Source organism: Struthio camelus, chromosome 13 (genome assembly GCF_040807025.1).
Source record: "Struthio camelus isolate bStrCam1 chromosome 13, bStrCam1.hap1, whole genome shotgun sequence".
Lineage (NCBI taxonomy): Eukaryota > Metazoa > Chordata > Aves > Struthioniformes > Struthionidae > Struthio > Struthio camelus.
In genome coordinates, this window is record NC_090954.1 from 15,244,481 (window position 1) to 15,271,406 (window position 26,926).

General features: G+C 39.1%; 1 protein-coding gene across 2 annotated transcripts in view; it reads left to right on the forward strand.

The window, feature by feature from the left end:
• The window catches only part of GABRG2 (gamma-aminobutyric acid type A receptor subunit gamma2), a 73,482-nt gene that overhangs the window by 13,188 nt on the left and 33,368 nt on the right, over window positions 1-26,926 (forward strand). For both annotated transcript variants that reach the window (XM_009690271.2, XM_009690272.2), the window contains exons 2-6: window positions 14,599-14,747; window positions 16,360-16,427; window positions 17,417-17,637; window positions 21,853-21,935; window positions 22,668-22,805. In XM_009690271.2, the coding sequence (XP_009688566.1) occupies window positions 14,599-14,747; window positions 16,360-16,427; window positions 17,417-17,637; window positions 21,853-21,935; window positions 22,668-22,805 (659 nt within the window). The remainder of the gene's footprint in view (window positions 1-14,598; window positions 14,748-16,359; window positions 16,428-17,416; window positions 17,638-21,852; window positions 21,936-22,667; window positions 22,806-26,926) is intronic.

Sequence of the window (26,926 nt, forward strand, 5' to 3'; positions counted from 1 at the left end):
GCTGCTTCCCTGGAGCATCTTCATGGATCTTGCCTCAGGGTCTGTATACTCCATGGCCTCTATAAATGACACCACTTGTGTGCAGGGCTGATGTCCCTGAAACGGAGTGCCCAAAGGCTGGGTCTGGACTAACGCAAGACAAGCTAGTAATGTCAGAAAGTAGCAGTTGCCTGTCACTGCTTGGACTAGTGCCTAGTCACCTTTAAAGTTTATTGCTGGTGCAGCGGCCTTGGTGGATGCTCCGTGGGAGCTCTGAAAAAGGGGCCAAGGAAACCTTGGGGGCCTGGACACTGTGTCCTGAATACGTGGACATTTTGTTTTACATTTGAAAAAGGCTCTGCAGCACATTTACTGGATCCATTGATTTAGCCACAGCCTAGAGCTGTAGTGAAGGGGTGGGGGTGGAAATTCCTCTTACATAATCTTTCTAAACGAAGGAAGTGTTTTCACCTTTGTGTGTCTTTCTGTTCTTTGTATAGTTCTCTATGGTATCTTCTGCACTCTGCATCATTCCATTGCTAAACGTATTTTGAAACTCTATTTACCTGAGTCTGCATCTCTGAGACCTTGATGTGGTTTTGCCCCTCTAGGAATTTCAGAAATAAATCAGTAATAGTTGTACCCTGTAATCTTTGTTCCCCATGCAGTTTTGCTTAGTAATATTTTTGGAATTTGTTTATGGCTACATCTACCACTATTTCTGACCCTAGTAGCCAGTTCCACACATTAATCAAACTCACTCATATGACCTTTCTTAGCTTCTGCTTGTGCTCAGTTAATGTTCTCATTCTTGCCCTCTTTCTGAGTTACAAAGCATCTGTCTTTCTCTGTCCCTGAATATCTTCTATTTCTGAAATGAGCTCCTAGCACTTTTGTCTTTAAAAATTTCATCCTTCTTGATCCTGTTTGATCAGAAGTGGAGCAATGCCAACTTATAAAATAAAATTCCAAGATATTTATGAGGGAGTGCCAGATAATGTGTACCAAAATATTTCTGGAGGAAAAAGAAAAGCCTGGGAAGTATATGTTTGTGTATCTGTGTGTGCTTGTGTGTGTGAAATAGGAATTGCTCCTACTTTCTTGGTGTTTTGACTAGCTTTAACAGTCACACCTAAATATACGGGATTGGAAGACTTTGCAATGATCATTAAGCCTAATGTCAGGCCCACTCAAATGTCAAAAACTTGAGAGCTACATAGAATTTGCATGGTATGTGCCTTACATTTTTACTTCTTGGAGTCTGATAGAAGGGGCAAAAAGAGAGAAATAAGACAGCAGCTGAATAAACACATCCTCAGTTTCTTCTCAATAAAGTTGTTGAGTCAGTTTATTATTTATTAGTTACCATCATTAAAACAATTTACCAGTTTTCAAAAAACAATGTGAAGTTCTTTCATAAAAAGCTGACTATAATTGATAGAGAGATTTTCTTTCTGCGGAATGGATAGCCAAAGCATATAGTTCACTTCTTTTTCTATACCATGGCATTTCTGTCTGAGATTGTATTCCAAAACATTTGTCATCTTGGGGGCATAAATAGGAAAGGAAGAGGTAGCAGCTCTGCATCAGTATCACCCTGGAAGGACCATTTGTGAATTGTAACTGCGTAGCCCTGTAATACAGCATTGCCACTGCTAATAACAGGCTGTAAGCTTTCTACTGAGTTTGCAAGGCCTCAGCCCTGAGGCTTGTCAGGCCTGCTCTGTCTGAACTTTTCTTGACCGCCCTGAAGCTTTGTTGTACTTGGTTTAGCTGTGACAGCAATTTCTCTAATTGACCAGCTGTCTTTGGGTAATTTGTTTTATTTTTATTTATCTTTGTACAGTACAGTCATAGTTTTAGGCAGAGAGCAGTAACTAGGAGTTTTACGCAGAAGGAGACATTACCGAGCCTAACACAATGATGCGGTGTAGAAGGTTACAAGCCTAGTACGACAGCAACGGCCGTGAGAAGTGGAGACACAGGATGTAGCGTAGAGAAGTACAGGCATGGGGTGACATGCAATGGGGCACAGGCTGGCACTGGAGTCCCCACAGCTATAAACAACTCACAAATGCTCAGTTAAAGAAATTCAGACCTGGACCTGGACAAAACTGGTTTAGGGGTAACAAAGAGAACTTGCAAGTGGTTTGAATTTAGCCAAAGGATAAGTCTTTGAGGGGATCTTTGTATCTTCACAAGGGACCAAAGCCCATTCTGTGCATAACTGATGTGGAGGCTTCCAATTTACTTCCTCTTAAACTCATCTAATTTTTACACACCAAAGCCTCTCTGCAAACCAAACAAATGTGCAAGAAGTCCTCACATACTTGGGAGATTTGCTTCAAGGCTGCTCTACTGCTCTGAACCAAAACACCGATACAGACACAGCCTTGTGAGGGACACAACAAGCAAGGCTTATGGAAGGAGCAAATCTGCCAGGAAGTCAGAACACAGCAGCAGAAGTGTAGGAATGAAACTTGGGTTCCTTATAGTCTTTTACTATGCAGAGATGGAAGAGGAATTCTGCAGATACAGATCTATCAGCTGATGTGCTACTGGAGGGAAGAAATACTACCAGCCATTCCCTCTGAAGGGGGCAGGTAATATCCTCCTATTTAAGAATGGGAGGCTGAAATACAGCTCTAACTGTACTATGGGATTATGTCCTGACCCATTCTTTTGGGGGAAGAGTTTTCTTCAGCCCCAATATGAAGGAGGAGACTTCCCACAAAATAAAGTGCTACTTTGTGGGATTAAAGGCCAGAAAATTGCCACTGAATAAGCTTATCTGGGTGCATATAAAAAGAGAGGTTCTGATGATCCTTATCCAGAAGCTAAGATGTTCATATCCTCTCCCTCCTCCCCCCTGAACTAGGGAGCCCCGGACATAAAGTCATCTCAGTAATACCAACCACAAAGAGAAGTCCACCAGAATTCTATAACAAAACCAACATAGGCTATTTTATCAGAAAGAAAAAAATTACTTATGGGTATATTCAGACACACTTGTTGACAATTTTCCTACTCAGCCGACACAGAGAAATTAACTTGCCACTTATACTCTTAATGTATCACACATCTACCCTGTGATCAGGACTAAACTCCACATCCACCCCTGCACAGTCTGTTTCATGAGCATGAGTGCAAATGGCGTCTTGCATGATATAAGTTAGTTTATCTGGGAACACATGGGTTACTACTGGTTACCATGCATTAAAACTGAAGTGAAATCAGAAGCATTGTTAAAAAAAAGAACCCAAGCAGTTTGGTTTTCACTATTTGCTTACACTCATTTTGTGAATGAGTTTGCTTCATGATGAGTTAATTAAAGAGCTGTGTATGAAACAACCATTCCCTGTTCATTCAGCTCTTCCTTCAAGACGTGTTTCTATCTGATAAACTTTCACTAATGATCCTTCCATGATCTGAAAGGAGTAAGAACTAAGAATATACTCAGAATAGACCAAAAAAGACATGCTATACTGTTTTTAATTATACATTTGACTGTCTCCCTCATCATCCCTTGCTTCATGGAAGATAGGGGCTATAATGTGGCTGCTAAGTGTGATGGCAGTGTGATTCCCAGCAAATCTCACTCCCAGCAAGGCATGGTTAGTGAATGTTTCTTCCTTCTGAATACAATGGTTTGCCATCGTGTCTAGACTCCAGCAAATGCAAGTAGTAAGGCACATATTTGTGCCTATTTATGTGGTAAAACTGGTATATGCTTAGATGCAGAGACGATATAACTTATCTTCACCAACACCTTTCACCAAAAAGTACGTTTACAGCAAGAAAATAGATTTATTCATAAGTGATGAGGTGTTAAGATTAGCTAAAGTCCACTCAGGTGTGAGATGCAGTCCAAAGGTGTCCCCAGGTGACAAAAACACATTTGCATGCAATAATACTATGCTAGTGTAGCGGGATAAGATAAGCCAATGCTCTACTTGAATCAATTAGCAGGAGTGGGAACTGTAAGAAAACTGAGGAGTAGGTATACTTCAGCAGGAGCACTGCTGAGCAAGCCTCAGAGGTGTTCGCTTTGGCACAGGCAGATCTGGAGGACAGGACTTGTGAGAGTGGGGATGCCAGTTCTAGGAAACAGGGTGGAGTGTCTCTATTTGGATCGATGTCTTAAGCCTGACTGATAATCTGCAAATGAAAAGGAAGAAAGAAAAATGTTGACATCATGGATTGCTAAAAAACTTGTTTTGTTCCCTGCATCTCTGTCTAAATTTATGAACTGCTTAATTAGGCCATTGACATTGCACTGTCCAGAATAGACACGTTTGATCCTGCAGTATCTTTGCTCTAGTGCAAGATCAGGATCCCTGCAAAACTGAAGCTGTACCCTCAGTTGAGAGCACAGGGTAATCTAACAGCTGATAACAAAGGTCTGGAAACCTGTTATATCCTCGGCTACAGCAGGGCCTCAGCACTGCATGTTTACACTAAATTTCAACACTCATAAAGGATTTCCTGATGTAAAATAAGTTACTTCTCACTTTCCTGCACTTAAGCCATAATAGAAACACCCTAGTTCAGCCTTGTAAGAGGACGAGGAGACTGTAATCTCTTCTTTATTCTGTGCTCCGTGCAGGGATATTCAAGATCTAACTCTCTATGCTCAAATTGCATTGTTATTTCTGTGAGGATTATACGCTATTCTGAGATCAGAATTATGTAGTACAGATGCAGCGATAATCTCCAAGTCAATGACTTTTTTAATGTTACCCGATAAAGAAAATGCAAAAAGAAAGGAAAAAAAAACACTTTGTTTTCTCATGAAAATAAAATTTTAACCTTGTTAATGACAAAAACAAAAATCATGTCCAACAAAAGGCTTTTCCAAAGCTGAGGAAGGCAGATCTGTGGCATTTATGTGCTTCCCAATCTTAACTAAGTAATCCATTGTAAAACTGGTGGAGCACGGGAACTTTTTTCACAGCTGCCATTCTAATTGCTTATAGCTTTGCCTTTCTAATCAGCATTTATGACAATATTGTCAGGCACAAATCACTAGGTGCTCTGTACAGTGAGGTATCATTATCCCAGTGTTTATTAAATGACTTGGCTAAATACAGCAAGTAAAAGGACATAGGTCCTTTAATTGGGATAAGCATCCAATGTTCTTGATTCCCAGCCACTACTCTATCGTGCTTTGCTGTGTACTGAGAGACACAGAAGATGGGAGGGACAAAATTCACTGAGGGATTTCATTTTAATGAGGATTTATATTCTGTTTAACTTGAATTTTAAACATCACATTCATGATGGGCAAATAAAAGGTATTCTAAATCTCAGGAAAAAAAAGTTCAGGAGGGTTATTCAATAAGCTAAATTGCTAAAATTTGGGGCATCTCCAATCATCCATTGATAAATAATGGGGTGAAGTTGAGTGCATCATGAATGATTTACCCAGAAGTGACTTCTCTCTGGGTGAAATTGCCATGCTGACAAAATACAGAAAAAAGTTTTGCAAGTTTTCTGTCGAAAAATGAATAAGAGTGTGTCATGGAATATTACAGAACAAGAATCTTTATTCTTTCATTTTTCAAATTTAATTGAGCAATACCATTGTTTTCCTGAGTTATTGTTGTTTAAACAGATGGTTGGAGGGCGCTTGTGTTTTCCTAATCTTACTCACTGAGATTTGAATCAAACTCTTTGCACCTCTTGTTAAATTATAGTAAGATTTTAGAGCTATCTTTTCTACCTTATTAGGGAAGAGAAATTACATATAATGTAACAGATGACAATTTGATACAGTAAAATGTAGCCAGGAGAGATGATGAGAGCTCACGCTAAAAAACACCTAGTCAGACCACATTTTCAGTAACAGCCATTAACTTAACTCCATTTCTTGAGCTCTGCCAGCTATAGCTGAAATCTACAGGAGCTGAGTAATAGCAAAAGGAGACAATCATGCCCAAAGTGCCTCAGATTTTGCATGCAGAGATGAATAGAACAGTTTTAAGAGAGAGAAAAAAATAAAAAAGGACAAAAAGAAGGAAAACCAAAAAACGAATCTTCTAAGGTTCACATAATTCCAAGGCTATACCTTTTACAATTAGATACAAATAGAAGATAAACCTAAGCAAAATCTATGATGCAGAAGATATCTGAGATTATTTCTCCTTTTTCTGTTCATTTCTATCTGATGCTTACTTTCCCTGTGGAACCTGTGGCTGCTCTTAAGTGCTTGCTATTTAACTGTGTAGCAATAACGACTATAAGAAGAGAGATATGCAAGTAGATTATATAACCTCCAGCAAATAAAATGTAAGAAAACATACTCATACAAAATTCCAGCTCAAAAAATTTAAATAATTGTCTTAAGTTACGGGGGTTGTCTGAATCATGCAAGAGCCATCCCAAACTCCTCCAGAGTTCTTGCCAGTATAAATGTTGCTCTTCCAGTGCAGGCTGTTCAGAATGAATGGTGTGTGCCTGTTTCTGTAACTGTCTTGCCTGTTCCTTACTGGCTATACATGTTGTTTAGTTCCTCTGCTTTTAGCTAGCCTCCCTGGGGGCAACACATATTTCCTACCTTTGCCAGAAAGTCTCATACTGTAGTGTAATTCCATTTTGGTCAAATATATCAGCCTAACCTGACAGATCTGAAGATGGAAGTCCTTTATCAACTTACTCAGTTAACATGCCTACACTTTCTGCTGCAGAAATTGCTTCTAGATTGTCTAGAAAATAGACATTTCAGTCTCCAGTCCCATTTCGTTCTTTGCCAAGATTGCTAACACTTGTGTTTGCTTCTGCTAATTCTGGTGACAACTGGCTATGAGCCCATTTAGTTTATACCAGAAATATTTAAAACATGATAATGACCTTCATGTTTATTCTCAACTTGAATTCAATCAATTGCATAGATGCAGCAAATCACAGGCCAATTTTTCAGTACAGTGAATTCAGAGTAGAAAACAATGTAAATACTATAAACCAAGGTAGCACTCTCAATAAATACACGCCAGATGTTTTTTTTAAGCATTTCACAAACTTACAGGCAGCAAACAAAAATTAAGTTGAATTTTTCATTTTCAACCTTTCTGTGTAAACACTGCTGTAGCCAAATTCAGCTGAATCCGTATATATGGAAAAGAGATGCTTTAAGTGCAACTACTAGGGGCTAAAATTTACGATGTGATAACAAGCAGTAGCTAATGTGAGTGAATGTCTTGGGGCAGATACAGAATGACTGTAAGATAAACCAGTCTGCTAAGACTGACAGTTTTATAGTGGCTAATAAAAAACCTGAATGCCAAGCAATATTTTAGTAGAAGTCAGTGAAAAGATTTAAGAACTGGACTGCGTTACTCGAAATGGCTGGCAAGTGCCAGTGAGGACAACGTGAGCTGCTGAATGACTGGAAGAAGGCCTATAAAACCCATAGTGTGACACTTGGTTGCTGTGTTGCCAGATACCATCTTACGCAGTGCAAAGAATAGTGCAAATATTCACAGGAATTGGGCGAGGCTTTACACCTCAGTGGAGGCAAAATTTTCAAAAATGACTTAGCATGGATTATTTGACTGCTGACAATCTAGGGTCTGCGTGTACTCCCAGTTGTCTGCTGGTAACACTCATCTGTGCTTCTTCAGTGATTCCTGGGTTTAGATCACTTGTTCTGCAACTTGTGGGCTCAGTCCTCGCTTAATCTTAAGTGTTTCAGCTAGAACTATTTATTTGTGAGAATTACAGATCTTTATGCTTTTTTTCTCGTACACTCCAGTACCTCTGTGGCTTAGGAGTGACTGAGAAACTGAGCTTTGCTTTGTTTTTAAATAGTGCTCCTGGTTGTGAAGGGAAGGTGACAGGTGTGTGCCTTTTGTCATTTCTAACAGCGTTTTCTGTTATGTTAGCAATCTAGGACTTTAGTCCGATCATTTTAGGAGAAGCTTATGAAGTACCACACCATATTTCTTTTTCAATATTTTAAATGATTTGAACAGGTCACGGAATGATAGCTTTAGCAGGAGCAGTTGTCCAGCAAATAAATGATCACGTACAGATGACCTACCTAAAATCCAGCCTACTGAAACCATTAAATAGGGCTTTACCCACTCTCTTTCTCCTTCTTGTTGAGGGCTTCCCTAGCCTCCCTTGCCACATGACTCTGTTAGGTGGCCAAAATGCAACTAATACACCCTTATGACCAAGTCTTATCATGTACTGGTAATGGACATCTACTTTGAGACACGTAATACAGCTTCACTATCCCATGAGATGACATCGATCTGGATTTTTGTCATGTGACAACTTCACTTTTATTTACATAACAAAGGAAAGGTTGGCACATACAGCCCTCATGCATCTCCATGAGAGTTTGCATATGCCAGGCCTTTTCCAAGGGTGGATATTTCTGCTACAGAAAAATCCTAGTTTAGCAGTTAGAACTACCCGCATTGCCATTGTGAATTTCTTTTTATTTAAGAATGATATGAATTTCCGTTTACTTTTGTAGAGTTTGAAATTATTGATTTATTTTCCAGTGTGACTTACATGATGTGATAGATATATTTCTTCTCCCATAAGAAATATAGAAATATCTTGTTTAAATTGACATCCAGCTCCTCCTTCTTGAAACCTGGGTACTAGCTGAGTCACTCTGAAGGTGATTAAACTGCTGATGAGACTGTTGGGAGTACATGTCCTTAAGAGATTGGGAAGGTGAGGAAGGACATGTTAGCTGGGTGTAGCACCATCATTCTGCCATCAGAAATTGGTGTTCACTGATTCAATATAACCTTCCAGGTGTCTCTGTAGAAGACTTCAGCTGTTGGCAGATCACTTGTGTTTTTAAAGACTTAGCCTTTATTAAGAAGGGTTCATGAGCACCACAACCTGCACTGTCAAATCCTCCTAATGCAGGTCCTCCATAATGGCCAAAACATTCCCCATGCTTCCCCCCTATTTCCACTGCGACTCAATCAGTATCAAACTATTGCAGCTAGATTATTTCCTTTCATCAGACTCTGAGAGGCTATTCGCTCTCGAGTCCAAGAGCCGAGCCTGCTCCGCAGTAACCAAGCTTCTCTGGAGAAACTGTGACCCTAGTGTTTCGAGTCCCATATGGCTCTCTTGCAACATAGCTGTCACCCAGTACCAGACCTGCACCCCTACCAGCGCCACAGAGCACTAGAAGGAGGCAGCAGGACAACAAGACACTTTCTCTTTCCAATTTCTCAGCCCATAACTATCAGCATACTTTCCATTTCCCTTCAGGGAACTTCTGAGTGCTCACTGGATCTCTCCCTTTACTTCCTAAGCAGAGCACTAGCCGGGGCTAGTGAGTTTCTGTGGATGATGTGGGTAACAGCAAGTAAATTATTTGGAAGGAGAATAATCTTTACATAATATGATTTACCATTCTTTAAAAATAAAGGAAGGTTGAGTATGGCAGTGGACATACAGTAGGAGAAAAGAAAACAGGTACCATTTTTAAGGCAAGATACGAGGCATGGTCCTGGGCACAACTTCAGGGTTTAAACAACACAAATAGACAGAATGGAAATGTGAACAGGGAGAGAGAATTTGGCCCATGGTTTTCTGTAAACATTTTCTATTTTATTTGAGGTAGTTTTACTTAAAATATGATCAGCAGTCAACAAAAGAGTATAGAGGTATGGTTACATTTCCGCAGATACTGTAATCTCCTGCAAATACTCTATTCTGTACACACTCATACATCTCATCTGCATACAGCATCTCTGTGTCTGCAATGGGAACATCGAATATGTCCTTCCCTCTAAATGACTGTGTTCTCATCATGAATAATGTATAACATACAGATTAGGGTAATTTTTTATGCACATCAGAGAATGAATTAAGTTGACTATTCATTAAGTTAAACAGTGCTGTTAAGTAAGACAGCAAGCTTTGTTTCAGTCCTTCACTGAGAGGTAGAAAACATCCATGTTTTAAGTGGAAGATTTATTGCATGTATGAGTAGTTCATTAAATCTTTGTTGCAGGCCCTGTAGTTTCTATGGACTATTTGGTATCAAAGACAAAATTGGTCAGATTTTTTTGACAAATAAACTGGAGTTTTTAGTTGGAGCTGAACTAATTAGTTGATGGCTATCCAGCACTCTCAGAGGTCTTTTTCTTTAGGCACTCTGTGGCCATTCCCATTCTGCTTGCAAACAGCAGTGCAGCAGCAGGCAGAATCCCACAGGGATAATTGACTCTTTTGTGAAGTTTCTTAATAGAACCCTTGGAAATGGTTAAAATTTGCTTCCTATATTTAGAAAAGTTAAAGGACACAGTCACAGCAGGTATAAATCAACATATCTTGGTTGAAGTCACTGGAATTATAGAGATTTTGACCAGCTAAATATAAGACCTCATGTCTGAATGTTGAAAGACTGAGCATTCATGGTAGGTTTTTGCTTCAGAGAAGTGTACCAATTTCTTTCTACTACTTTCATCATCACCCAAATAGCTCATTAAATGTCAAGTTGTGAAAATCATATTCCTGCGGATCAGGAAATATTTACTTATTATCCCTTTTGAATGATTTCTCACTAATAAAATTAGATGTTCACAATCTGTCCCTAAGTTTAGACTGCAAAATTATTGCTGCTGACTGTTATTTTTAAATAATCTATAGTGTATCTTGACTGACATATGGTAGTGTCTTTCCAAGAAATATTACATATGATTCTTATGGAAGTTATGTAAGACTGTCTCTGGTCTAGAGATGTTGTGGAACAGAAAACTGTTCCTATGCAAGTTACCAAAGTAGTGGATAAATGAGAGATACCATGAAGACTGTTAAAAGTTATACTGCTGGCTTAATGCAAGCAATTAACAAAAACATAGTAGTTTTGTAGTAGATAATCCACCTTTATCGTGAATTTTGAACCAAAGAATTTAAGCCAAAAGACTCCAAAAGATAATAAATGTAAGGACAGCTAAATGTCACTAATATAGCTATTCTTTGGATCTTGCTAAAATGATGATCAATTTTATGTAGATCTCAATCTTAATTCCAAGGAAGTGAAAGAAAAAAAAAATATTGAATCCAAAACGAATAGGAGTGGATTCCCAAACTGTAATGTGGACATCCATGTTTTCAAACTGCTTAAAGGGCAGTATATCAGCGCATTAACAAAGTCTTTGAATAACAGGCTTTGCTTTGTCTTCTGGACAAGATTCAGAAAGGAAGATGGAAAAATATCTTTTCCTAAGATATCAGTGATTTCTCAGCACAGATATCCTCTGGGACTGACTCAAGTAATTGTCTACTATTTCAACATATTTCCAGCATAGAAATACCACATTTAGCATTAAGGGATCTGTAAAAGAGGCTGTGCCAATGAAATGGATCATCTCTTCATTAGTTCTTCATCCCTTGGTAGGAGAAACCAGTTCTACCAGCAGTAGGTACCTCTGCCCATGGAGAGCAATGAGTAAGTGCTGCCCAGACAAGAAATGTACAGGCAGTAAAGACCAGCAAGGATCTGGAGAATCTGGCCCTGAACATTTAGTTAGTGTAATTGGTTTGTGCTTAAGTTAAACCTCACCAATGAGCACCCAAAAGAGCTATATAAATGTTATAAATCAAGTAACAACTTCTCTAATAGAGAATTAGGATTTGTGTGTATATTTTATAGTAAGAAAGCTAAGAAGCATGAGTTGAAAGTTTTTTTAACCTCTTGCATGGTAAAAACTTCAGCGACAAGAAGCTAAATAGACTGTACATTTTGTATGTAATTGTGGAATGAGTTACCAGTTCCTAGATCTTTACACATTTTACCAAAAAGTGAATTAAAAAAAAAGTGACTCAATCTTGTGCTGTTATCCCCACACAAAACTCCCTGTGGTCTAAATTAATGCCCTCTCTGATCTAAATTAATAAATGCTTATTAACATTTACTGATTTCTGCCCTCCAACTGCTTTGCAAAGATGTATTTCAAGTAATTCGACAAAAAAAGTCCCCCTTTATTTCAGGCACAGTCATGGTTATATATGTAAGTAATTATACTCATAGGAAGCTCATACAGGCTCAGCTGGCAGAACTGAGCAGGCGATGGGCCAGATGACCTCCAAAAGCCACTTGTAACTTGAATTAGTCTATGATTCCAGTTCTCAAATTCAGATTCTGACCCCCTTAGGCCCCCTCTTTTTCAAATGGGGAAACTGGGTCTGTGTGGAACGGTCTGGCACACATTTTGCAATAGCATTACTGTGAGAAGTGGAAATACCCCAGACAGTAAGAGTGTATCAGCGTATGAAGCATTTACTTTCAAAAATAACACTGTAATTTGCAAAAAGGTAAATATATTTCCGCTACTTACTATGTGATCACTAGATTTGGAAACCTCTAGCAGTCATAAAAATAAAAACAGATTTCAATAAGCATTTCAGAATAATCTAAGCTTTATCAAATTTGTTCTGGACATTAAAAGCACTTGCAAAATTTAGGCCATATTATCAGAAAGACTAATCTGACAGTCTTAAGGAGATGAATCAGGCTTTGTCATTATAACTTTCATTAGAATTAATGGCACTTGCATAGCTAAAGCCTTGCTCATCTGGGTAGAGATGCACCTCTGCTAGTTCTAGCTTGTATACAGACGGACATTTAGACAATTGGATATCCATGCCGATTTATGATCCTCTTGGAATTCAGATAAAAGCTGGAATTTAATGGCCTTTTCCCCTAGTTACATTTACTGTGTACCCTCTCCTCTCTTTCACACTAATCTCTCATAAAACATTTTCTGCTTTTTCAGATTTGGAGTGCCAAAAAGGCTTGAAATGGCAGATGAGCAAGTAGCTATTTCTTTCCTACAAATCATTATCAAGGGGAAATGGAAGCCTTAGGGCTCACGGGCTGCTCTTCCTTAAGGTTGTTCAAGTCTTGAGACAAGCCCTAGAAAAAGATATGCTTTTTCATCCTTTATTTTCACTATGTCCAGCGCACGAGGCTCTACTAACTAGCTCCTTGACTTTCAAAGCTTGCTCATCCCCTTCACAGCCAGGGACACATTGTCTTTGTGAAGGACGTGCTTGCTTTACTTTTTCTTTTCCCTGTAGAAGGACAGTTCTGCTTGGGAGAAGGGATGTTTAACTGGTTATATGACAGAAAGATGGCTTCTTATACATAAAGTTAGATTTATCCATTCATTTTGTGCAGAGTGAAAGCCTACAATCTAGTGTCTCCTGTTTGCAGTGACTCTGTTTAAAAAGCTTCCCTTTTCTGCAGGAGGGAGAACCCGGCTTCAGTTACTTTCCTTTGGATTGCAGCTAGAGCTCGGAAACTCCAGAGAGCTGAATAAACAAATGTCCCTCCCCAATTTGATTAGCATGGCCTCCTTGTCTCTACCAGCAGAAAACTGCGTAGCACAACACCAATTAAAACTCAGCTTTTGATTGCTGGTAAAAAACTGCAGGTTCAGGCCTGTGCAGCTCTGAAGCTGGGCTGGGGGTGCCGGGAGGCGGCAGCGGGCGCTGCTCCCCAAGCACAAGGACGGGCAGGTTAGCCAGCGTCCCGAGGAGCTTCCAAGCCGAGCCCTGGCAAGCGCTGACCGGCCTCTCTCCTGCACGCGCTCGAGAGACTGCACAGACTCTGGCTGAAAAAGGAGTATAATTAAATTTGCTGCTTTTGACTCATTCGTACCCAAACCCCACACATTTACAGTATCATTGAGAGTTTTAAAATCCAGCAGTGTTCAAACTTTGTCATAGAAGCAGGTCAGGAAAGAAGGGCACTGGCATATTATGCAAAAAAGCTTACTCAGAATTGCCTAGCGCCATGCTAGGCGTTCAGCTTTAATTACCACTGACATTCTGCAATGAAAATATCCATTGATGTCATATTCTGAATTAATTTCTATATTCTCCTCTGGAACTGGAGGCATTGATTTTAAAGAAAGCAAAACATCCATTAAACATAGGCTATTCGTTTCTGATTCCAAACTTGCCCCTTTTTACTGTGCTAAGCAGGTTGAATTATACCAGATCTGGTGTTATACTGCTCAGCAGCAGAAAGAATAGCAGACAGACTATTTTTATTCTCTCTGGGTTTTAGTTAGAGAAAGTAAAAACGAAAACCACTGGCAAAAATTTGTGCTGAACCTTCCAAATGCACAACAAGCTGAAGTTCATCAGAGCGGAGAGAGGCTGTGTGACAGTTTGTTTGAATGAATCTAATTATTGGTCTTGTCAGTAATGTGTTGCATCAAATCGTTCTCTCAAAGGGAAGTAATGCAATCGCACTGTCTACATACTAAGTGATATTTTGGTGGAGAGTTGCATAAGCTAAGTGACAATTAGGTTTGTTTCATAATATGTCCCACCTGAGTCAGTGAGAGAAAAAATACACATGCCAAAGGTGATAAGCACTGATGTTCCTTTGGATAGAATATGATCTCAACTGTACTAATAGGAAATTTTGCTAAAGTGAGCTGTAAACTCAACTGTTATGTGACATCCTTGCTGTCAGTCTCCTTACATAAAGCAGGCTACTTTTCAATGTTTTGTACAGTACTATTAAAACCAGGATTATGTGTGTAATGTCAGTCTCCAAATGGGTTGTCTGTAAATTCATATATTTCAAGACTTTCCTTTTCCTCATTTTTCTTTCTTTAACAGTTCCACTCAAAAGGGAGATGATGATTATGAAGATTACACCTCAAATAAGACCTGGGTTTTGACTCCCAAAGTCCATGAGAGTGATGTTACTCTTATTTTAAATGGCTTGCTGGAAGGATATGACAACAAGCTGAGGCCTGACATAGGAGGTATGTTGCTTTTCTTTTTAGCCCACTTCTGATTAAGTGGGCTGATTAAGAGAATTTTCACATTGTATTATGCTACGCAGGAAGCAGACTCTATTTAAAGTAGTTACGAAAACAAAATATGATGTAGTAAAACATCAGTGTCTCAAAAAGTAGCCGTGCTTTTGGAAGCTGGCGTCCGTCATTAAGATTGCTGAATACATCCTGAGACGCCTCTTGAGAGCGTTCTAATTTGCTCAGTCAGGCTGCCTGCAATCATCCATCTGCATAAGAAATTTGGAATTTAACTTTTGAGGAACTAAAAAGCCAGTCTGTCTCTTCTTTACATAGCTAAGAAATACTGTTAGACATTGTTAGTATTGTTAAACAACAGATCAGGAAAGGAAGGCCAAAGTGAGGATAATGTAGGCTGATCCTTGCATGATGTGACGGACGCAGAGCCACTGAGAGCAGCCAGTCTGCATTGACTGGTGCAGCATATGCGCTCACTGGCTCACAGGGCAAGAAGTGGCTGGGGAGCAGAGGAAGCATTTCCAAAAGATAAATTTAATCCAGTAAGGCTAACCCTCCCTGGATTCCCCTGCAGCCAGTGTAAATAGCCAGACTCCAGTTCGGACTCAAAAGGGAAGTCTTAGCTGCTCTAAACCACCTTTTGGAGGAACCTTCCCCTCCCCTGGTTAGAGAGGGAGTCCAGACAGACGAGTCTCCCCGAGTGGAAGCCGGTCAGCCTGAGAATGTCCCAGGTGTGCAAAGAACAGCCAGGCGATACCTCTGTAGAAGAGGTTACAGCAGGAATAATATTATGGAAAAGAGAACTCACGGGTGAGGCAGGCAGAGAGCAGCAAGCTTAATGAGGGAGGCTGCTTCTACCAAGTTTATAGAGGCTTATGAACCAGGGAATTTTTCCACCCTGAGGGATGACATGAGTTTTTAACCTTAAATGCATGTATATCCTGTAAATTAGCAGAGGAATTTGCCTCATTCTCCCAATCCAAGACTTTAGAGAACAGAAATGTATTAAGCATTCATAAACAGCATCTGGAAAAAAAAAATCTTTTAGCCAAGGTGTATGGGAATAATATAGTCACAATAGAGTAATTTCAAAATAAATGAATCTAACAGCTGTTTTTTATTCCTGTTCTAGAGCTTTGAGTAGTGTTGTTGCTTTGGGCTCATGAAACTTACTTAGCAGCAGCCATTTCTGCAGGCAATAGCAGTCATGTTGTATTTGGCGTTATAGTGTAAAATCAGTGATGCAACAAATCACAAGAGGAAAAAGTTTGCCTTCTCTGATAGTGTTTTGTCAGATATGTTGCTGTGATCGGACACAAAACGCACATACTCTCAGTCAGATATGACTCAGTCTAAGGTAATGACACTGGTTTCAATATTGGCAAATGATATAAGAACTTGTCCCACAGTGTCTCCATCTAATTTCAACTTGGAGATGTCACTGCCACTGTATATCTATCGTATTATCTTTTTTGGAGCTAAACATTTGAACGCGAGGCAACCATAGCCATACAACAGAGGCACTTTTTTGCCTGTGTTTGACTTGTATGTAGTTCATTTTGACCTTCACTCATGCTAGCAACTCTTGTTGTTTCTCTTGCAGTTAAACCGACAGTGATTCACACTGATATGTATGTAAATAGCATTGGACCAGTGAATGCTATCAATATGGTAGGTAAAAGATTGCCACGTTTAACTGTAATTTTAATGTTCACATTATTACAAAGCCTACATCATTTCTGAACATTATAAAGCTTCCATTATTTTTGATGTCGTGCTTTATCTGTATTATCTAAAAAGTCTCATTTTACTATTACTATGGAAGTGAGGACTGCATTAATCTATATAAAATGGCAACTAAACTGTGTGCTGAAAAAAAAGGCGTAATAATAACTTAATAGTTTTACCACATGCTCACATTTATATGACTGTGCTGCACGTTTCACTGCCTTGTAAGAATCTAACTCTTGTAAAACTGAGCTTCCAGACAAATTAGGCAAAAACATTCACCAGTGATACTACCATTCTTGCCAGCAAGAAATCAAAAAAGCCCCAATCCTTTCTCCTCTCCTCTTCCTGAAATTCCTAATGAGAAGTTAAATTATACGTCCATATGAGGGAGAGAGAGTTCTTTAGCATTACCACCACAATTCCTACTTCACTCTTACATTTTCTATGTGTAGAAAGAAATCTCAGATTGTTTTTTTCAGGTCTATAGTTCCCTTTCCAGCTACTGGCTTGCTAGTGTGTCAGGGAGAGCGAGTCTCCATAACTTTTGTCATTAACTGTGGGGCGGTGGAAATTCAAGGCCAAGTCTGTTCGAGTTATACCTGTCACAGATCCAAGGGAGTAAGTAATTCTTTTCTAGTTTGATCAGACATGGGTTGAGATATGGGGACACAGGATTAAAAAGAGGACCTCAATGACTCACTCACATTTTGGGTCAACCTATCCATAGGAAAATAATGAAAAAGAACAAGTATTAAAAAAATAATCTTTGGTAGACAACACCCTCAAAAATTGCCAAGGGTTGTTTTTCATCAATTCTATTATAGTCTATAGTTCATGTGTTTTTTGTTTGAAGTCAAGGAAAGCATATCAGGAGTAATGTGAAATGCTAAGTGCTATGTTTTCATCAGTATTTCTGGTTAACACAACAGGAATATACAATTGATATATTTTTCGCCCAAACGTGGTATGACAGACGTCTGAAGTTCAACAGCACTATAAAAGTGCTCAGATTAAACAGCAACATGGTTGGGAAGATCTGGATACCAGATACATTCTTCCGAAATTCCAAGAAAGCTGATGCCCATTGGATAACAACTCCTAACAGGATGCTCAGGATCTGGAATGACGGCAGAGTGTTGTACACACTAAGGTATTTACATCTGACTTTACTTCAAATTTCTCAAGGGAAGGCCAAGTAAAAATGTATTGATACACAAGTCCTGTGAAGTCAGGCCATTTGATATTAACTCAAAGGGAAAAAAAACATTATTTTTTCTATCACTTATTGGTACAATCCTGAAAAAGGGAAATACTGGAAGGTACTACTTGCATGTAATCTATTCAGAATGTTTGATATTGACACAGTAAAAGAGTTTCATATCTACCTATAGATTGCAATGTCTGGCTCACAAATAGTCACATTCTTATGTCAAAATCAATATAAGCACCATTATAGTAATTTATCTTCATTTTCATGTATGTTTTATTGTCTGCAAGTAATTTGGTCTCTATTACCTTTTACCTTTGTATTCTGTTAAAGTGAGGAATGTGAAGTATCCTTGAAGACAATATAAGAGATATTTTATGTTTGTCAAAGGCTTCTATTCCAACCTGATTAGACTTTAGCTAGATGAAGCTCAACCCTGCAAAATCATTTGATTCCTTAAACTTCTTGTGAAAATAAAGATTCTCTTTGCAGCATTGGTCATTTATGGTTTAATCCAAAACCCACAGATATATCCTGTTCCATTAATATTTTCAGGAATCTAAACTTCATATGCTAATCTCCAGGTTATTCAATGATGTATACATTTTTTTCTTTTGAGTCAGATTACCTTTATAAACTTTTCAATAATTAACAGTTACATGAATGCCTACATTTAAAAGTTACATATGCAATACATACTAACCTAAATGACATACCCCCAGTGACCACAAGGAAAGGTATCTCCTATGTTTGAAAAGCCTATATGTATTTTTTATTATATATGATATAATATTTGGCTCTATGCAAAACCCAGATCAAGACAGTATCTGTTTAAGAGAGCATATAATTTAAAATGAGAGTACATAATCAAAGACCTTAGGCATAGGACCACCGAGCTTCAGATTGCATTTTTTCTAAGTGTTTCTGGTTTTCTGCTTTTTTTTATTGGATTCCAAAAAGAAAGTTTTGAAGGAAAGTATATTCATTAGCATTTTAATAAACAGATATGAAGCTTTGGTTGTTAAGCTTTTAATATCGAAAGAACTGTCCGAATTACAAAAAGAGTTTCATTTCATAGTTATTTTACATTCATTACACACTGCATCACCAGAAGAGATAAGAGAATGATTGGAATTGAAATCCAGTGCAAATCAAAGTCAGTCTGATAAAGAAGATGCTAGATCTGCTTTTGAAATGTTAAATTGGACTTAGCTACACTACCTCCTCTTCAGACTTCATTACCTTTCTCTTCAAACCATTCAGCTTCTCTCATTAGAAAGAGATGTATCTGGTAGATCTTTAGAAACACAGTTATCTGACATTAATGTATAGTTAGTTGTTCTAGTGAGTCACAGCAAGCACCAGTAATGATTTATCCCATATCCTGGATCAACTCAAAAATGAAATGCGACAGTTTCACTGCAGATCTACGTTAAAGAAAAAAGGCAAAATATCTTTTTAGGAAACTGAGGAATGCAATGTTCTGACAGATGCACATGTGAAATCTTGCATAGAACATGTGAGAGACTAATTATTACTGTTAGTTCCTCATGTACCTAAGTATTAAGCAACAAACCTTGAATAATTTCCTAAAAAAACCAGTAAGAATCTCATCATTTGTGAAGCACATTTTTTGCCAATTGTGCCTCTCAAAGTAAAATAACTAATTCAGACTAAGGTTTTTTGTCAAGTAGAAACATGAGTGAAACTGGCTGGGGATGGGAAAGTTGGGACCACCTGGGCTGGACCATGACCATGAGCTGGTGGAGTTCAGGATCCTAAGAGGGAAGAAGACAAGTAGCAGGATCACAGCCCTGGACTAAAGGAGAGCAGATTTTGGCTTCTTCAGAGGTCTGCTTGAAAGAATTGCATGTGCTACTGCCCTGGAGATGAGTCCAGGAGAGCTGGCTGATTTTCAAGGATCACCTCCTCCAAGCACAGTCCATCCCAATCAGCAGGAAATTAAGTAAAGGTGGCAGGAGGCCTACATGCATGAAGAAGGAGCTTCTGACAAAACTCAAATGCAAAAAGGAAGCATTTAAGAGGTAGAAGCAGGGACAGGTGACCCAGGAAGAATAAAAAGACACTGTCTGAGCATGCAGGGACGGACTTAGGAAAGCCAAAACCCAGCTGGACCTGGGCTTTGGGATCTGGCAAGGGATGCGAAACGCAATAAGAAAGCTTCTACAGGCACATCAGCAGCAAAAGGAAGACTAGGGAAAATGTGGGACCTCTGCAGAATGGAGCACGAGCCCTGGTGACAAAGGACATGGAAAAGACCAAGGTACACAATGTCTTCTTCACCTCAGTCTTTACTGCTAAGACCAGCTTTCAGCAATCACAGGCACTTGAAACCAGAGGGGAAGTCTGGAGCAAGGAAGACTTACCCTCAGTGGGGGGTTTGGACACTGTCTCCCACAATATCCTCACTGACAAACTGATGAAGTACAGACTAGGTAGGTGGTCAGTGAGATGAACTGAAAACTAGCTGAACTGTCCAGCTCAAAGGGAAAAAAGAGCGTTTTACTGTGAGACTGGTTAAACAGCAGAACCAGTTGCTGAGAGAGTCTGTGGATTGTCCATTCTTGGAGATATTCAAAACCTCACTGGACGCAGTCCTGGGCAATCTGCTGTAGTTGATCCTGGCTTGAACAAGGGAGTTGAACCCCCGGGATCTCCAGAGATCCTTGCGAACCTCGGCATTGCTGTTCTTCTGTGATCTATGAAAACTGGCTTTCTGCTCATTAATGAAATCAAGTCATCAAGATCAAGAGAAAAAATATAAAAACAGTAGTAAATCCGAATCCATCTCAGATTCAAACTATATTAATTATATTCACCAGAGAAAAGGCAATATTAAAGGAAGACCTTAGCATTTTTTTGATTTGTATTATGATTATCTTGAAGTGAAACTGAAGATGGTGGAAATGAGGAAGAAAGGGTAATATGCTAAGCGCAAAGAACCCGTTCTACTTCTGTGTCAGAGACAGGACTTCCATTAATTTCAACGAAAATTAGATTTACTCCTAAATCCCTAATGTAGTTTCCTTCTGACTTCCTCAACTTGGTCACTAGTGGCCACAAGACCCCTTTACATACTAAAGTATGAGACACAGGGAAACAGATGCATGGAGCACCTGCATGCAGGAGCCAGGAAGTAGAAACAACTCATAGAGTTGCTCATTTGGACACCAAGGAGCGACAAAGAATAGAAAGTTGTATTTTTCATGGAGACTCAAGGAGCAAATAAATAGCACTCTGCTCTTCTATTTTTTTCCTCCCCCTTTCTCATTCTCCCTCTGCCCTCCATTCCAAAGCTGTTTCTTCTCATGGATTATTTGCTATTAATCCATCTATCATGCAGCTCATGACAGGGCTGCAGCTATGTATAGGCTAGCAACAATAAAGGTACTGAAGGCAAAATGGTAGAGTTTTCACTAGGCACATCAGGAGATACATTTTCTCTAATTTTGGTTTTCTAAAAGTACATATCTCTGCCTGAAAGATATCTGTATCACCTACGTGACCTGAGTTACTATATAGACTCTCCTAATATTATTTGGAGAGAAACATACATTTCTAGCACATTCTTTTTCTAACTTTATTTAGATGTCTATTTTGGAAAGAAATGAAGTATATCCTCAGAGTGCCTTTTTTTGCTACTAGCTATGAATGCAGTCTAGATGACTGTCTTGGATGTAGATGTCTAAATTTGGACAGAGGACTCACATCTGTCATTTCTGAAATAGATTTTTTTTTTCATGTAAAATACATCTCCATAGTGCATTATGGTGTGTTGTGACATAAAGATTTGTCACTTCTTGTGTGAGATGACCTGTATATTCACTTATGGATTTGCTAGTCATGAGTAATGCTGCCGTTTCAGATGCATAGGAACAAAACTTTAATACCTTATTCTATTACAATTTTGAAAGCAGATGATAAGGACCTTTGTAACTAAGAAAGAAACACTGCTTATCAATAACCATGATGTCTTACTATGTTTGGAATAGCCAAAATAATATATACATGTTGATACTTCCATTTAGGATAGCTATTTGCATATTTCAAAATCTTGTTCAATATTGGTAAGAACCTTGTTTCGCAAGTACACATTTCTAGAGAGTGTTCTGTATATTCTGATCTCTTTCTCCTTAGGCTGACAATCGATGCTGAATGTCAGTTACAGTTACACAACTTCCCCATGGACGCTCATTCCTGCCCCCTGGAATTTTCAAGTTGTAAGTAATATACCTAGAAATATATTCAATCGCTTTCCTGTCCCACACCAAATCACTGATTATAAATTTATATTTACACAGTCAGAGTCAGCTAGGGTTATATTCTTAACTAGACGTAGTCCCATGGTTTTCAATTTTATTTTGACCTTATTTTCAAGTACTTGAATAATATATGTTCAGAAATATAATATAGAAATATTAATATAAAAATGAAAACTTCTGGGACACATATGATTAATTTATGCTTATATCTTAGCATGACAGTAGAAATTTTTACTTTTATCATCTTATGGCCTGATACTTTCTCTTTGCACATGAGAGTTTTACTATTAGCAATACTTGGTTTCAAGGATGTTTGACTTCTTGCAAACAGGTCAAGGAGTGAATTCCTGGCCCAGCTGAAGACTTTTTTGGCAGTAACTGAAGGTTAGGCAAAATTGCATCCTGTCAGGTCCACAAAAACAAAAAAGTCATTTTTGAAATATTTATCTTAAGTGCTATTTTAATTTGTAATAAATAAAATGTGATGTTAGGTAAAAGGCACTACTAAGTAACTTGAAAAAAAACCAATCTATAACTTGCAATATGCAAGTTATAATAATTGCATATTGCAATATGCAATTCTCCAGATTTTCCCAGAAATAGAAAGTGGTAGTTTTCCTCCCCCAAAGTACAATAAAATCCTAGCAATGACTATGAAACAAAGCATTCTGTATTTTCCCTTGCAATAAGATGGTTACCCAAGAGAAGAGATCATTTACCAATGGAAGCGCAGCTCAGTGGAGGTGGGGGACACGAGGTCCTGGAGGCTTTATCAATTTTCCTTTACGGGGTTAAGAAATACAACTGAGGTGGTGAAGACTACTTCAGGTAAGACAACTGATCCATTTACCTTCAAATTAATTTAGGATTTTGTTTTAAAAAAAAAAAAAAAGGAAACCTCTGATTGTCCTGAACTCAGCACTGGCACTTCACAGAACAAATACAGGCTTTTTAGCATCTATGGCATGATCCAGGCTTTAGTATTTCTGAAGAAGAACTCACAGGAAGAAAAATGAATTGTGGTCCATTCTTGGATTCTCCAAAGCTGGATTTCTGAAAGAAATTCCTAGAACTGACAAGAGAAAGCCACTGCCAGCAAGGGGTGGGGAGGCTGGACCAGGCTGCCTCGCCTGCCTCGCTGTAAAAAACAGCATAGGTGAGCCACTACGGTGACAGTGATAAGCAGGAATTGGTTTTAACATCTTACCATCCCCTTCCCCATCTCCCAGAGCAGAATGTAGGCCTGGAAAGAAATGAAATTCAAAGTCCCAACCTCTTTACTACAGCAGCTCCAAGTGTATTTTGTTTCGGAGAACAGGGCACATTCAGCTCTCATTAAAAAGAACAGCCTCGCAAGCCAGAGTCTCAGATGATTCTCCTGCATATTTCCATCTCCTTGGAAACAAGTAATGGAATTTAAAATGATAAATGAGGAAGAACTCAGCTTTTAATAAAAATGGCAATTTAAATCCTACTAACTAAGCAGGAAAATAAATTCTCCTAGACATACATATTGTTGTATTTGTCAGTGGAAAGGAAATCAGTGAATATGAGAAGAATTGCATATTAATATTCTTGTATGTGCATGATATCCTTTGTCTTTGATTTCTTACTTTCAAAAAGAATAGTGAAATGAAAGCAGTTTTTCTTTTCAGGTTGCTTTTGATTTTTACCTCTATGTTACTGTTCTGGCAAATATATTGATTTAAATTCAAAGACCTTTGTGCTTATTCTGACTTCAGAAATATCCCCATCTACTAAAAGAAATAAGACAATTATTTCTAAAAGGTCACCATTGCTGTTATATTCAGAAGGAGAGTGAGATCTGCTACAGCTGAGAGCAGCCTGCTGTGCATTACACTGGAGTGCAAACAGAGAGGCTGAGAATTCAACATCCAACTTGTGAATCACTGGATATTAAGCACTGATGACATGTTTAGTCTTACGAACAGGGTAAAAATGGACTGAAGCCTCCCAGTTGTAGCCACATTTGCCTTATGGCATCTTCTGCCATTCTAGCTGAGGAAGATATTTAGTCAGCTATTCAAGAAAGCATTTGACCTTTCACATTTTTCCCAGGGAAAAAAAAATAAAGGTGCAAAAGAGGGCAAGAGAGGAGCGTGCGCAGGAACCATAGCTGCTAATAACTGCCATTACATGTGACACGGTGGAACTGCTCTCAGAGCAAAAATATAAGCAGCAATGCATCTCACCTCAGACTACCCCTGCAGCAGGCACAGCACGAAAGGCAGAAGCGAGCCAAAGCGTGGTCCAAGGTCTCATCCTGCCCAGGCTGAACACTGCCTTTACTTCAGACTTAATTTGAATTTCTTTTATTTGCTGTTCTTCTTTCTTTTTCTGCTCAAATCATTCTCCAATAAATTGGTTTTGGCCAGAGAGAGAAAGCAATAAATTCTTAACATGCTACAAGCTTCAGATCCACTGTTCCAGCACATCTTGCACGGGTGAATCAAAAGCAGTCCCTAATATTCTCCTATTGGGAAGACAGCATTTACTGGGAAATAAACTAAAAATAAAGGACAAACAGGAAAAAGACACATTCCCCTTCAAAGAGAAGCACTTTTCAGGGGCTAACCACTCGAGCTTGCACTACTCTCCTGGAGTACTACCATAACGTTGTGTCAGTTGTTTTTGATATGGTGACACATACCAGCCTTTTTAATCTGCTTAAACAAAAATAAGTAATTAGCAGTTAGCATGCACTTTAAAGCAGTAAAGAATCACTCTAGTTATCACTAGATTCCTAAGAAGAAATGCTCCTGAAAGCACCTCAGCATGGCTAAGTAGCTTTCAGGAGCATTTCTTCTTAGGAATCTGACCTTCTTAGATCTGCTGGGTATAAAAAACTTGGAAAAAAGTCCTGCTTCTTCTCCTGTCATTTCCACGTGTTTGATTTTCCTTGCTCCTTTTGTTTTTACGACCACAGCTAGGCATGAAAATCAGCTTTGATTTTGATCCAGGTGCATTATCTAAATAATCAGAAGGTGAAATAACAAAATCAGGACTGCTAGTGCATCTGGTCCATCTCCTACAAACACTGTGACACAGCTGGCAGGGCCTAAACAGTGTTCACTGTTTAGTGTGTGCTGGGAACTGCATTAAGTTCAGTATTCCTCAGCCAGACCCCTTCGCTGCCTATAATCACACTCTCACACGTACGTAAGAGTTTTAACAGTTTCTCCAAAAGAAAAGACATAGGAAAAAAGTTCCAAGTTCTTGGATTTATTTGCAGCCTATGTGCAGCCTGCAAGCAAACGTGAAGTGTTCGAATGCCCACACAGCCAAAGTGAGTCTCAGGGCTTTGTGCAGCTAATTCCGTGTTGTGGATGATGGGGTTTAGGTATAAACTAAATGACAGTCCCACTGGCAACGTTTCAGTAGGAATATGAGCTTAGGTACAATGGAGGAGATGATGGAAAGACTAAAGAGATTTTGGAAAGAGGAATATATTTCCCAAAATTCTCCCTCCAAACCAAACTTAAATGACAGGGAAAATTAGAGTAACCCGAACACAAGAAGCGGGGATTAGAGCATACAAGACTTAGCAGTTACTGAGTAGTTGGAGCCTCGGGAGTAGTGTTACGGCATTTATCATGGAGCCAGCTTTCCACACCTGCATTTATTCGACTTCAAAACAAACTCATGGCTCTGGCCACATGTCTCCTGGTGGCTAACACACCCTAGCCCTTCGCAGGGCTCTGGGCTGGCTTGGCCACTGAAGAGGAGAAAAGAATCGCAAAGCATGCTGAAACGCGGTGGCTACGCACTCCGTTACCTCACTTTCTGTCATGTCACAGCAGAACGTCCGCGACCTGGACAGAAAGGGGCAAACACCGTTTGTGTGTAAGGTTCAAAAGATCTGACACGCTTGCTGAAGTGACCACATTTATCTGCAGCTCTTCCTTTGCGTGCCCCGGCAGACGTTAGACAGCACAGCTGTAAGAGGTAAGAGAGCGCCAGATGTTGGACTTGCGTTCCTGAGCAGTTAGAAAATCCAGATAACAGCAGCAAAAAGCAACTGAACTCTTACAAACGGACCCGTTTCTCCTCTCTGAAATGAATCCCCATGAATTGTTACCTTGTTTCTCCCCCTTCTGAACTTCATTTTCTTCCAAAGTCACAGGCAACCAAACAGTAAGACATGATTTGGCTAGCAGAATCCAGGGTCCAGAATAGCTGGGACTGTTAAGAAAAGGTACTAGCAACTCTCAAGTTGCAGGTGCATGCACATTTCCTTAAAATGACCAGATACTCTGTACAGCAACGACACAGAAATCATCCAGAAAGAGAGGCAGTATTCCTCTCCCACCCTTTTTTTACAGTCAGTTCCATTATTTGGAACAAAATGCATAGTAAGACATAATATTATCTGAGTTATATAAAATACTCCATTTGACCTCATAGTCATATAAACTGAGATAGGTTTAAGATTTATTGTATCTTTGAAGTAAGTCCACGGTCACTGTTCAAACACTGCTTACTTAGTAAGAAATTACCCTTTCTTCTGTGTGAACTTTTTGCTCACAGTATAATACCGCAACGGTATTGCGGTTCTCCAATAAAAAGGGATGAGCTGGTAGAAAAGTATTTCCCTTGTCTAGGGTAGAAGTTGGACTGCCATCAGCGACTGAGTTTAGGGAATAAAAATTCAACTTTTCCTGAAATTTGGACGGACAAAGCCATGTGCAGTCTTTATAAACCGAGCTGCTATTTATTCTATAAAATCTTACCTCAATCCTAATGCTGAGGAAGGCAGTTGTTTTACTGTGACACGTTTAGAGTTCATGGTTTATTTTGTGTGTCTTTAGTTATTTAAGGATGTGTGATTTATTAGAGGTGCGATCTACCAGCGTGCACTAGTGGTAAAATAGCTGGTAAGTGTGACAGAGTGGACAGTTAACATCATAGAAAGAAAAAGAGTTGCATCA